Source organism: Passer montanus, unplaced genomic scaffold (assembly GCF_014805655.1).
Source record: "Passer montanus isolate IOZ18808 unplaced genomic scaffold, ASM1480565v1 scaffold56, whole genome shotgun sequence".
Classification (NCBI taxonomy): Eukaryota; Metazoa; Chordata; class Aves; order Passeriformes; family Passeridae; genus Passer; species Passer montanus.
In genome coordinates this window covers 4,382,493-4,394,788 of record NW_024370595.1, presented here as the reverse complement: position 1 = coordinate 4,394,788, position 12,296 = coordinate 4,382,493, and the positions used below count along the sequence as shown (strand labels likewise).

The following is a 12,296-nucleotide window of genomic DNA, read 5'->3' as shown; positions in this document are numbered from 1 at the left end:
GTCATTTCATAGCATTTACATTCAAGACCTACTAAATAATGGAACCTCTTAGGCTATCTCTGTCACTTCTGATTCCAACTTATGTTGTTTGATGTAAAATGCTGGAAAAAGGGTGCTTTTGAATCACAACTGCTTGGGAAAATCCTTGTCTAACCACAAGAACAACTCAACTCAAGCTGTCACTTCTGATTCCAACTTATGTTGTTTGATGTAAAATGCTGGGAAAAGGGTGCTTTTGAATCACAACTGCATGGAAAAAATCCTTGTCTAACCATAAGAACAACTCAACTCAATCATATAGACTATCAGCAGGTAATCTGGGATAAAGTCACAAAGACGGAATTTTTAAGAGTTTTTCAGGAGCACTATCATTAACAGTAACAAAAGAATAACAATGGCTGGCCCATACCAAAAAGAATTTCGTGGTTTTGAGTTGAAACTTGCAAAGGTTATTCAAAGTAAGAAATCTACATGCAACTTCTGGGTAAAGGAAGGCAAAGAGACAAGGACCTAATCTAGTTACTCATTTCATCTAACCCAAACCACTCTATTGCTCGATATTTTCCACTTATTTGTAAAACCTGAATTGGGAAAACATGTTAATATCTTCCTCCTTCCCTTATCACACAACTTTGCTAAATGAAGAAATCTTCTAAGACAAAAGAAAACTTTCACCAAATACTGGTATATTTCAGTGAAGACCACTTCCATTTCAAACTTGAACCCCTGACAAAAAAACTCAAAAAGGACAAAATTTAAAGGAACCCTCTATTCATAATACAAACAACTACAGCAAAATCTAATTTGAATTCTTGAAAATATAAATTATAATTTCCATCATCTTTCGCTTCAGTAGTCCTGTGTATTAAAACTGCTAGCTCGGATGCAGGCGAGACATTTAGCAACAGCCTAAATAAGAATTTATAGTTCTAGCAGAAATGCCACACACTGTGCTAGGAGCTTTGACACTCAGCAAAGATAACACACATATGTAGACTAGCTTGTTTCAAAGCAGAAGGGATGGACTGAAAACGCAGATCTATCTGCAGATCAAAATAACTTGGTGTTTCTTCAAAGCTACTTATAAATCAGCATACTTGGGAAAACCTGTACACTATCTCAAGAGCTGCAATCTTCTACTTGTCAGCTCTTTGGACTAAAAGCATCCTTGAACAGCACCTGAAAGGTCACAATGCAGTATGACCATCAAAGTCCTTACCTGCAAGTCTGTCTTCAACCATTTGGAGTCAAACCTTGCTTGAGCAGACAGACAAAAAGAATCAGAAGACATGTTTCCTCCTTCAGCCTTCTCTCCAGGCTGGCTGAGCAGCCCAACCTGCAACAGATATGAGCAGAGAGAAAGAAAAAATGAAAAAAAAGGATAATCTGGCACATGAAGTAAACCACTCAAGGTTATTTTTGTTTAGACTACGACGGCTTCCACTTGATCTTTAAAAATGTATCATGAAGAAGGACCTCCCTCGTTCACATCCCCTGAATTTGCACGGGGAGAGGAACGTGCATTAGGAATACTACCTGAACCTAGAAAAAAAGCCTCCACATCCCTTCCCCATCACACCCGCGGGAAGGAAGCCTCCCTTCTGCTGCACTGAGCCACACCAAAGGCCTTAGCGCTGCCCCTCAGCCCCGTAAGTGGTGCATGAAATAAATAATTGATCGCAGATTACGCAAGCCGCAGGCCAACATAAAGCGATTATCAGGGTCACCCGCACCCCCTCCTCCCGGCGGCGGCCGAGGCCGGGGCTCCCCCTCTCCCGGGAGCATCCCACCCCCGCGCTCACGTCCCGCTGTCACCGCCCCTGACGGCTCCCACCCGCCCGGGCCAGCCCGGGGACGGGGCGGGGGGCGCGGGCAGCGCAGGCAGAGCCCCGCCCGGGCAGGGGTCCCCACGCACGGCGCCGCGGCCGCCCCCTCCCGCGGGCTCCGGGGATGCGGAGCGGAGGCCGCGCTCCCCCCGCCGCCCGCGCCCACCGCCGCTCCACGGCGCTGCCGCCCCTGCCTCCCCGCTGCCCCCGGGGCTGTCGGGGCTCTCTCACTCACCGAGCAGCCGCGGCAGCGACGGCGGCGGCTCCGGCTCTCGCTCCACCGCCGCCCGCTCGGCCCCGGGTAAATACTGCCTTCATTAAAAAAAAAAAAAAAAAAAAAAAAAAAAAAAAAAAGTTAAGTCATTGAGGGACCATCTGTAAACTGTACTGTTGATTTCTTTTAAAAAAGTGGCTTTTAAATGTTTCAGACGAGGAAGGTCAGTAACGAGTAGCTCGGAGGCAAACAGAATCACAGAGTGGGAAAGGTTGGAGGGGACAACACTGGGGAGTGTGGCCCAGCTTCCCTGTTCTAGCAGGGTCATCCTAGAGCACGCGGCACAGCATGGTGTGTCTCTCTCTGGAGACATTCGGAACCCACCTTGCTGCCTTCCTGTGTAACCCGCTCTAGGTGACCCTGCCTTGGCAGAGGTGTTGGACTGGATGACCTCCAAAGTCTTTGCCAACCCTAATAATATGTGACTTTAATTGTCCTGATGCCTCCTGGGTATCTCCAATGAAGGGGACTCCACAACCCCTCGGCATAATCTGTTCCGGTGCAAGGTCATCCACATGGTAAAGAAACTCATATTCAGGTGGACCTTCCTGTGCATCAGTTTCTGCCCATTGCTGGTCTTGTAAGTAAAGACTGATTCAAAGAAGACCTCAGTAGCTCTGCCTCCTCTGCATCTTCTGCAACCAGGGAAGGAACAGAGGCTGGGAACAGTACAGCGATGCCACCACACATGAAGGAATAAGGATGGTGGAGAATAAAGTGTGAACTTGCTAATGGCAGGCAATGACAGGAGTCTGGAGGCAAATATTGACTGATTGCTCAAGGGGGAAACTGCTCTGAGGCAAATAATCATCCTTCAGCATAAGTTTGTTGGGAATGTATATTAGTAGTTTGAAATTCAAATTAACCAAAAGTCAAGTTTCTCACAATACTTAGACTCCTGTTCCCTGGCAGCTAAGGAATTAGGAATGTAGAGCAAGACTTGGCAGATGGGACTGTTATTGGCTTTGGCCAACGTGAAGCCACAGACTGAATGTCAATGAAATGCTAACAGAACTGAGACCATTTGCTGGCATTTAGGCAAAGGTACACAGCATTTAGTTGTTGTTATTATGTAAGAAGCATTGTAATAAAACGGGGAATTTGATTCTCCAGGCTTCATTTTTAAAGTAAAAAATGTAACCGTGACCTAACTGGTTAGTCTGTCATTTATCACAGACCTCTCTTGAATCAAGATACAGTAGGCATTTGAAGTAAAATACTCTACAAAACTTCTGAAATGTCTCAAAATTTATATAAAAATATAGAAATGCTCCATTTCCTCAAGTTACTCACAGAAATTTCAAAATATAAGCTTTCAAAACCAAAAGTAGTTTCCTTTGAAAAGCCTTCCCAAATGCCATGTTAGTGCAGCAGGATGGGAAATACTTTACTCTTGTCTTACCTGGCAGACTGAAAATGTAAGAAAGTGGTCATATTGACATAATCCAGATAGGGATAAAAACTGCTTTGAAACATAAGGATTAAGAGACAGACAAATAAAGTGGGTGTCGTCATGGGAGTTTAATGTAGGTCACCCAGCCAGGATGGCAACAATGATGAATTATTCTTTAAGGAACTAAGGGACACCTCTAAATCAACCACCCTTGTCCTTATGGAAGACTTCAACTTGCTAGATGTTAACTGAGAATATCATACAGCTGGTACAAAGAGGTCCAGAAATTTCCTAAAACACTCAGACAATGACTTCTTTATACAAGTATTGAGGCAGCTGAGTAGGAAAGGTGCACTCCTTAATTTTTTAGTTTGCTAATTGAGAGAGTGTCATGAGTGACGTGGTGATTGGTGGCTATCTTGGCCACAACAATCCCAAAGCAACCCTGTTTAAATTCTCTGTTGGCAGGAGGAAAAGTGCCATCAAAACTTCACCTCTGGATATGAGAAGAGCAGAATTCAGGCTACTCAGGGAACTAGTTAGCAGGGTCACCTGTGAAAATGCTTTTGAAGGTGCTGGAGTCCATCAGTGTTGTCCCGATTTTCAAGCAGGGCAAGAGGGATAGCCCTGGTAACTACAGGCCCATCAGTTTCCTTGCCATGCCTGCTCATCATTCAGCTGGATAAACACATGCAATGGGTGAGCAACTGGATCCTGGGTCAGACACAAAGGGTTAGAGTAAGTGGGGTTATATCAGGCTGGTGACCTGTCACTAGTGGAGTTTGGCAGGGCTCCATTTTAGGGTCAGTCTCTTCAATATTTTCATAAATGACTTTGTATACTAAGTAAGTTTGCCCCTGATACTAAATTGGAAGGAGTTGTGGACTCCCCCAAAGACAGAGAGACCTTGCAGAGACATCTTGACAAATCAGAGGGCTGGGCAATGAATTTCAACAAGGACAAGTGCCAGATTTTACACCTGAGATGGGGCATCCCTGGATGTGCATCCCAACTGGGGAATGAGATGTTGGAGAGCAGCAGGAGATCTGGGGATCCTGGTTGATGGTGAGTTGAACATGAGTCAGCCATGCCCTTGCAGCCAGGATGGCCAACCATGTCCTGGGGTGCATCAGGCACAGCATGGCCAGCCAGGCATGGGAGGGGACTGTCCTGCACTGGGGCAGCCTCCCTTTGAATATTGTGTGCGGTTTTGGGCACTGCAGTATAGAAAAGATATCAAGCTCTTAGAAAGTGTCCAAAGGAGGGACACAACGATGGTGAAGGGCCTTGAGGGGAACTTGCATGTGTAGGCCCTGAGGTCACTTTGTCTCTTCAGCCTCAGCAGAAGAGACAGAGGAGACCTCATTGCAGTATACAACTTCCTCATGAGGGAAAGAGGAGGGGCAGACACAGTTCTTGTGTTGGCTAGTGACAAAACCCAAGGAAATGGCCTGAAGTTGCCAGGGTAGGCTTGTGCTGGGTACTAAGGAAGTGATTTTCACCCAAAGGGTGTTGAGCAACAGAACAGGCTTCCCAGGAAGGTGGTCACAGCACCAGCCTGATAGAGTTTAAGAAGCATTTGGACAACATTCTCAGGCATATGGTGTGACTTTTGGGAGTGTCCTGTGCAGTCCCAGGAGTTGGACTCAATGATGCATGTGGGTCCCTTCCAAGTCAGGATATTTTATGATTCTATATTTTAAGTATGGAACCAAATCTAAAAGGAATTATGAAAATTTGCTTGAAACCACAGTGCCCACTGGTTGTGCCTACTGCTTGTTTAAATGATTTGCAAGTCATATCTAAATAACCTAATTTGTATATGCAACATTCACTGCTAGTTCTGGTTTGGCTTTTCAAGATTATCATCTTTAGACAGTATACATTGATGTCCAGAAGTTTTCTTTTATTAAATAAAAATGGCCATAGCCTTTGCTGGAACTCCTAATGTGAAGAATTTGAAAAGTGTTCAATGATCCAACTTGTTAGATTTGAATCACTGGTCCAATTAGCAGGTACACACTCACTTCAACAAAAATAATATTTGGGTGCAGTAACCATGGAAATTCAAAGCCAGAGATACTTATGAAGAATTTATGGGCAATTTTTTATATCTAGATTTAGATTTCATTTCTGAAGAACATTTATTTTCCATTTGAAATGCACTCTAATGGCATGGGGCAATATCAAATGTCATTCTCAATTATAAAAATATGCATCAGTCATATTTTCCAGAGAGTAAGTATGTCTGGTACAACTACATGAATAATTTATTTGATAACATTATTAAAACCAATTTTATTTTTCAAATAATCAGAAAATTTGAAGTCTCAGGAACCTGAAGTTTGTCTTTATACAGAGCATTTGCAGTATTAAGTCCACCAATAGCTGTTATTCTGATGTTATTTACATAATGATGGCGAGCTGTATCACTTTAGACTGGCCAACATAATAAAGGTCTGACAGACTTCAGAAGGCAAGTTCAAAAGAAATGTTACTACTCTAAGCCTTGTGTTTCACTCTCCTGACGCATATTTCCATCTTAAAGCAGGGTTATATGATCCTGCAAATCAGTTCTCCAGGCATCATTCTTAGTGCTGCAGCTTGCTCAAGCAACCTGCTTTACACCCGAGATAATCATTAAGTGGATCTTAAGGATTGCCACATGCACACCCCAGTTAGATATCAGGAAGAAATTCTTCCCTGTGAGGGTATTGAGGCACTGGCACAGGTTGCCCAGAGAAGGTGTGGATGCCCCATCCCAGGAAGTATTCAAGACCAGGCTGGATGGGGCTCTGAGCAACCTGGTCTAGTGGAAGGTGTCCCTGCCCATGGCAAGGGACATGAGATTAGAATGAGATGACCTTTCAGATCAGTTCCAGCCCAAACCATTCTCTCATTCTATGATAGCCTTGCCTTAGAGACACCAACATCCTCAGGAGCTGCAGGGCAGAGAGCTAGTGAGCTGGGTGCAGCTCTCTGCATTCACTACAAGTCTGTCAAAATCTGTCCCCATCCTTCTTACTTCCTCCAGAGAAATTGTTGGACATGGAAAAATCTCATTTCCATGCTCAGATACAGTCACTCATTTACTTGTATCCACTTCTAGGCATATTCTAGATCAATTCATTCTTATTATAGATTAAAGCAAAAATTAAAGACATCAAAATGAAAGACACACTAAAACCAAGGGGTTACATTTTCTGGTGTACCTCTTAGAACACCTACATACAGTACAGAGTACTTTAAAAATGTTGGGCTGTGGCAGGAGACCTCTCTTTCTTTGTAATGTGGTAGAGGAACCACACTATCTTCTACAAGAGGTAAGGTGCTGTAGAGGTGCATGATGTAGAGGAAAAATGGCTGGTGGTGCACATGGGGTCTGTGAAAACCACGGAAGGGTGAAGAAGGTAGGGCTGGTAGCGTGAATGGTACCCTCACCTCCATGCAGTCAGTACACAGCTCCAATTTGTAACACTGTCAGGCCAGCCTAAGGAGGTGGGGAGGGATGATAATTGAATAAAGCAAAACTGTCATAAGTATCTGAAGCAGAACAGGCAGAAGAAAGAGAAGTATCTTTGGAAACTCTGAGCAGTGCCATATTTCTTTCTATTTCAGTTGTGAAAATGAGTTCATAAGTGTTGATAAGATCAGTCTCAAAAATTGAGGCAATTGCCTTCTCAAGTAACTAAATGCAAAACCATAAGAGCCAATGAACAAATGGTGAGAACAATTTTTACTTTTTTTTAATGAAAAAGGGACAAAAATAAGCAAGTATATGTTTACACAAAAATAACATCTAGTCCTACCTGTAGGTCTTCTCGGTGCCAGCTTGAAATCTTTACTAATTAGTAATTATTTTAAATGTGTGCGCTCTAGGGAATCCATTCTAGTTATAACAGCAATGGAATGCGGAGCGTTTTTGTCTCTCATTAGTGAATATCAAGAAGTGTTATGCATGTGAATGGGACACAAAACCATCTCTGTAAGAGCAGTGCCTAGCTGCTCTCTGCAAGACAATGCCTGTTTTGTTTGTAATTTTTTTTGTCAAGAGCCATTTGTGTTGAGCAGTCCCACTGAGTTTGGGAAGCCTTTGTGTATTATTATACACAAAACACAAAATCCAGTCCACTTCAGGCCTAAAACAAGTCTCAAAGAATCCCCTGGCTTACCTCTGAAGGATGAAGGCTTTCCCAAAGAAAGTGAGAAATTTCTACAATTAGTCTTTATTGTTTCAATACTCTCTGAACTGAACAGTTGGCCTAAATTTCAGTTTTATACAATTTAAAGCTCATGGTAAGGCCCATTATTTCTTTACTGTGTTATTTGCAAAGAATGCCATTAGTTCAAATTGGTCAATACATAATTATTATGCCACACCAGTGCTTTTTGCAGGGGGAAAACAGAACAGTAAGGACACAAGAGGACTCTCCTCCTTTCCCATATTCACCAATATTTCTAAACAGTCATAATACTACATTCTACTAACCATTTTCATTACTGAATAGATATTATTTACATAAGGAGAAGTATAACCAAACAAAGGAAGCAGCTTCCATGTTCAGAAACCCAAGCCTCTTGCAATCAGCATCCAGTCTTTCCTCACACTCTTCAGAACAATGAAACAAGATCTTCCATCTGGGTGCATGGCTTTCTGTTCCTTTCTCATTTTCAGTGGTAACAGCCCTGCTACATCTCTTCCATTTCAATAATGGATCTCCCTTCCAAGCTATATCCTTTGCATTATTCTGCACTTCCAAGGTGATTTTTCTCCTACCTTTACTGGGCAGTCATGTAAGTTCTAATGTGGAAACTCTGTTGTTTCTCCATTAAACAGAATTAGGTTAGTCCCTCCCTGTCTTTTATTATTCCAGTTCAAAATGACAAGTGTTGCTTACAGTTGAAATTTTAACAAGTTCTTCCCCTGTGACAATTTTTCTTTGTGAGAACACTGTTGTGTGAATCACAGTGTATTGCACAGCTGACACAGCTCAGTTGCAGAGGTGGTGTTGGAAAAGCAATTCAGAGTACAGAAGAGTGGGAAAAAAAAGAAAAAACTGTGACAATAAAGGCACAATTTTCACAGGTAGCTAATTAGAATTTGTTGTTAATTACATTTTGCATAGTTAATTATTTTTAATATTATAGAGAATCCTGTCCTTGTTAAAGCATGCAGTTTTCATCAGCTTCACTAAGCTCAGAAATTCAGCCTTGTATAACCTTACTCATACATATAGCCTCACTTACACAATGAAAACCACGCTAGTTTTTAGTCTTCCAGAAAAACACAGGCCCAGAAGCTTGCTTTCCAGGTTATGTCTTCCATTAGAAAAGAACAGTTGTTTTGCTTCCCCCAGGCCAGACCCAGTGTTTCTGTCCAGGGAGTCTCTTGCTTTACAGCCCAAACCAGTCTGATCACATTTCATCCTACATTTCTAAACGCATCAACAATAACGAATTCTCTGTGGCTCTTCGTGTTATTTCTTTAAATTATCAATTCAAAATAATCACTTCATAAAATATTTGAGATGCATGTTGTTCTCTGACTTGCAAAGTAGCTTTGGAAATGCCAGCCTGAGTATGCCCACTAGACAGATCTTCATGAGGCTTTGGAAGCATACATCACACAGATATTCAGATATCCATTACAGACCTGTTGAAATTAAAAACATTTGACATACAGTAATGGATATTACATATCCATATACATATGTCCATATACAGCAATTCAGATAGAAAATAATATATATATATAAAAATTCCATATACTAAAAAATAACATTGTCCATATACTAGAAAATAGCAACTTCCATAGGCTGTCTATCATTTTCAAATTAAATACAATTCTTGACTGAGAGCCAAGAAGAAAATGCTTGCATTTAAAAGGCCTTTTCAATTACAAGAACATTCTGTATAAGGTTAGCTAATAATACCATCTAATGATTTATTATAGTGCTAAAGTATATTCATAAAACTGTTCACCTACAAGTACTAGATTTGCAAACTGGTCAAGATGTAATTTAAAAATCCCCCCAAACAACAAGGAAATGCTAAGTAAAAATCAACATGGTATTACACTGGAAATTGAAATGTGTCATCACTGTTATACTAACTTATCTATTGAGAGCAGAATTGTCCTAATACCATAGAAATAGATTATCAGAAATAGATTATTCAAATTTGCAAATTAACCTTTCAGTGGGCAATGCAACACAAGTGCTTTGGAATAATTTGAAATTATGGAGGGATGTTCAATAGGCACTTCCAGCAGCAAGACCATATCAAATTTTGAGTTTAAACAGGAATGTTGCAACTTTTTCCTAAGTTATTATGCAAAGCTAGGTCATTGCAGAAAACTTAGAACCAAAATGAAAGTGATTTGCCAAAATGAGAAAAAGCATTAAGTCTATTTGATCTCAAAAATAAAAAAGTCTCATGCCCTTTAGTTAGGGTGGGTGGCTGCAGCAGAAGGAAATTTTACTAGATAGAGATGAGAACAGTAACCTTTAGCCAATAATCAGTGCATAAGGAAAATCTCCCAATATATGAGAAGTGGGATGCTAATTTTAATTCTTTCCATTTAGAAGCTACCGAGCATTGTATTTCTCCTAATGCCTGGAAGGTGGCCAACTTTAGCTTTTATACATTGCTCAGTATACAGGGAAATCCTTTGTGAATGTTGATAGGGAACCTTTACTCGTTTAAGCAGGAAAGGAAGCGGTATTTCTATAAAGGATTTGTTAACCTAGAGCCATATGGTATCCTTTCATAACAAAATGCTTCATAAGGAAAAAAGAACAAAATTACTTTAAAACCAGAAAAGGTTAGGACAAGTTCATCTTTTGCCATGGATTGTCCTGGCTACAGGATGTTGGGAGGGGCATTAGCAGTGGAATAGAAAGGTCAGGGGCAGGTGGGTCAAAGCACAATCCCAGGTATAATGGCCAGGGTGGGGGAGGAGGGAAGGGAATAAAGACAAATTGTTAGGTCTGTCCTTTAATATTTTAAATAAATCCGAGCCCAAAATAACATTGGGCTACTTGTCTTAATGAATCAGGCAACTGTCCACAGCTCTGTTTACAGCGAGGTGTAAAAACTGTTGGGAGAATCTGTGCTGGGCTTCTCCAGCATGCCCTTTCATAAACAGAGTTTTTTGCAGCACTTCTGTTTTGCCAACCCCACATATTACAATTTCGGGAACTTGTTTTATCCTCAAGGGAGAATGGCATGATATTTCAGATATGCTAATAATGTATATTGCGCCATAAAGTTTGGGGTTGGGACGCCAACAATGTTAGTGATCTAAAATTAAATGAGCTCAAACAGGAAGGAAAACAATCTGGGACAATGTGTGCTTCAGCTTGTTCCAGCACTAGGTCTTCTGTGGATTTGTGTTATGTTGGCTACAAGCACAATAAACTGTTGCAACCAACAGCATTTGCACCTGTTGTATTTTCTGCTTTCAGTACAGAAGTATTTGCACCACTGAACAGGACAGGATCTGGGCCCATTGTTTAGTGCTTTCTTCAGAGCCATAGTTTAGCATGCCCTTTCAGCCAGGCCACAGATTTGTCTCTGACACATCAATTCAACATGCCAGTTTTTTTGAAAAAACAGACTCAATACACCAGGTATCAGTATTTTTGAAAAATCAGACCTCCACTATCTTTTCCACCTTATTCATATTCCTTTGAAGAAAATTCGAGCCTGGGAAACCTCTGCTATGAATCTACTCACCTGTATCAATTTCAAATTACTGCTGTATTTGCAGACAGTATAGAAGATTTCAACAAACATTTATGAAAACTTTGCTATAAGGTTGACTGACTGCTCTTCTGTGATAGAAAGCTGTGATAGCCATGCTGTGGTGGGAGTAGTCCTGCTTTATCACAAATCTCAGAGCCCTTCCTCTACAGCTTCCCTGACACTCACACAAATGACCCCTAGTAATTGTGTGCACTTCTGGCTCTGTATATACATGCATTTCAAAACACCAAATACTCATCTTCCACCATCTGAAGAGTCTGATTCCTGCTCCTACTGCTTTCCAGAGGGACTCTGTCTTTCACCATAATCCATTAAAGACAAGAGTGATTTTTAGTTTTTATCCTTTATCACTCATACAATCAACCCTTTCAATTACTGATGGCATTTTAAATTCTTTTCAGTTGCTTGATAATTCACTTTTCTCTTTGATACTATTATTTATTACCATAGCCTCAAGAGAACCTGAGAAAATAGAAACTGGCTTTGAAGGTAACATACTGCATTTGAAAGCAGAGCCAGAAGGTAAATCTTGTTTTACAGCCTGACACATTTATATTAAAATAGTTTTGATTCTGATATTAGTGATGTTTGTTAATATCTTACTAATGTACAATATATCATAGGAAAAAGACCACTTTACTTTTATGAGTTCCTCAAATTGTGATCATCTTCCTTCCTGTTTTGATGACAAACAGCTGAAATCCCATTTGAAATATGCAGTTGTATTTACTTGTCAGAGAAATAAAACTGCAGACACTAAGTTTTACCTGGAGTAAATCAGTTAGAACTGGTTTACAGGACTATAAAGTAGGTATAATTGGAGGCATGTCGCTAAGATTATCCATATAAAATACAGAAATATGAGATATAATACTCCAGAAGCATATAGTTTTATAATAATCAGTGACCATCAATTCTCCTCCCACTTACACTGTTGTAAAGTACAGGTAGGATTGATTTTAGCTAGCATTATCCATACTGAGATAGTCCTTTAGACTACTTCTAGTGTCAGTGACAAGGGATAGACACCTCAAAT

General features: G+C 40.9%; 1 protein-coding gene across 4 annotated transcripts in view; it reads right to left on the bottom strand.

Moving 5' to 3' along the window:
* Positions 1–2,125, bottom strand: part of HERC2 (HECT and RLD domain containing E3 ubiquitin protein ligase 2) — a 103,892-nt gene extending 101,767 nt beyond the window's left edge. For all 4 annotated transcript variants that reach the window (XR_005629435.1, XM_039725736.1, XM_039725738.1 and 1 more), the window contains exons 1-2: positions 2,062–2,125; positions 1,220–1,336 (exon numbers count right to left, since the gene is read on the bottom strand). Coding sequence is in view for 3 of the 4 variants with exons in the window: in XM_039725736.1 (XP_039581670.1) it covers positions 1,220–1,291 (72 nt within the window). In the remaining variant the exon portion in view is untranslated. The remainder of the gene's footprint in view (positions 1–1,219; positions 1,337–2,061) is intronic.
* Positions 2,126–12,296: the final 10,171 nt, after the last annotated feature.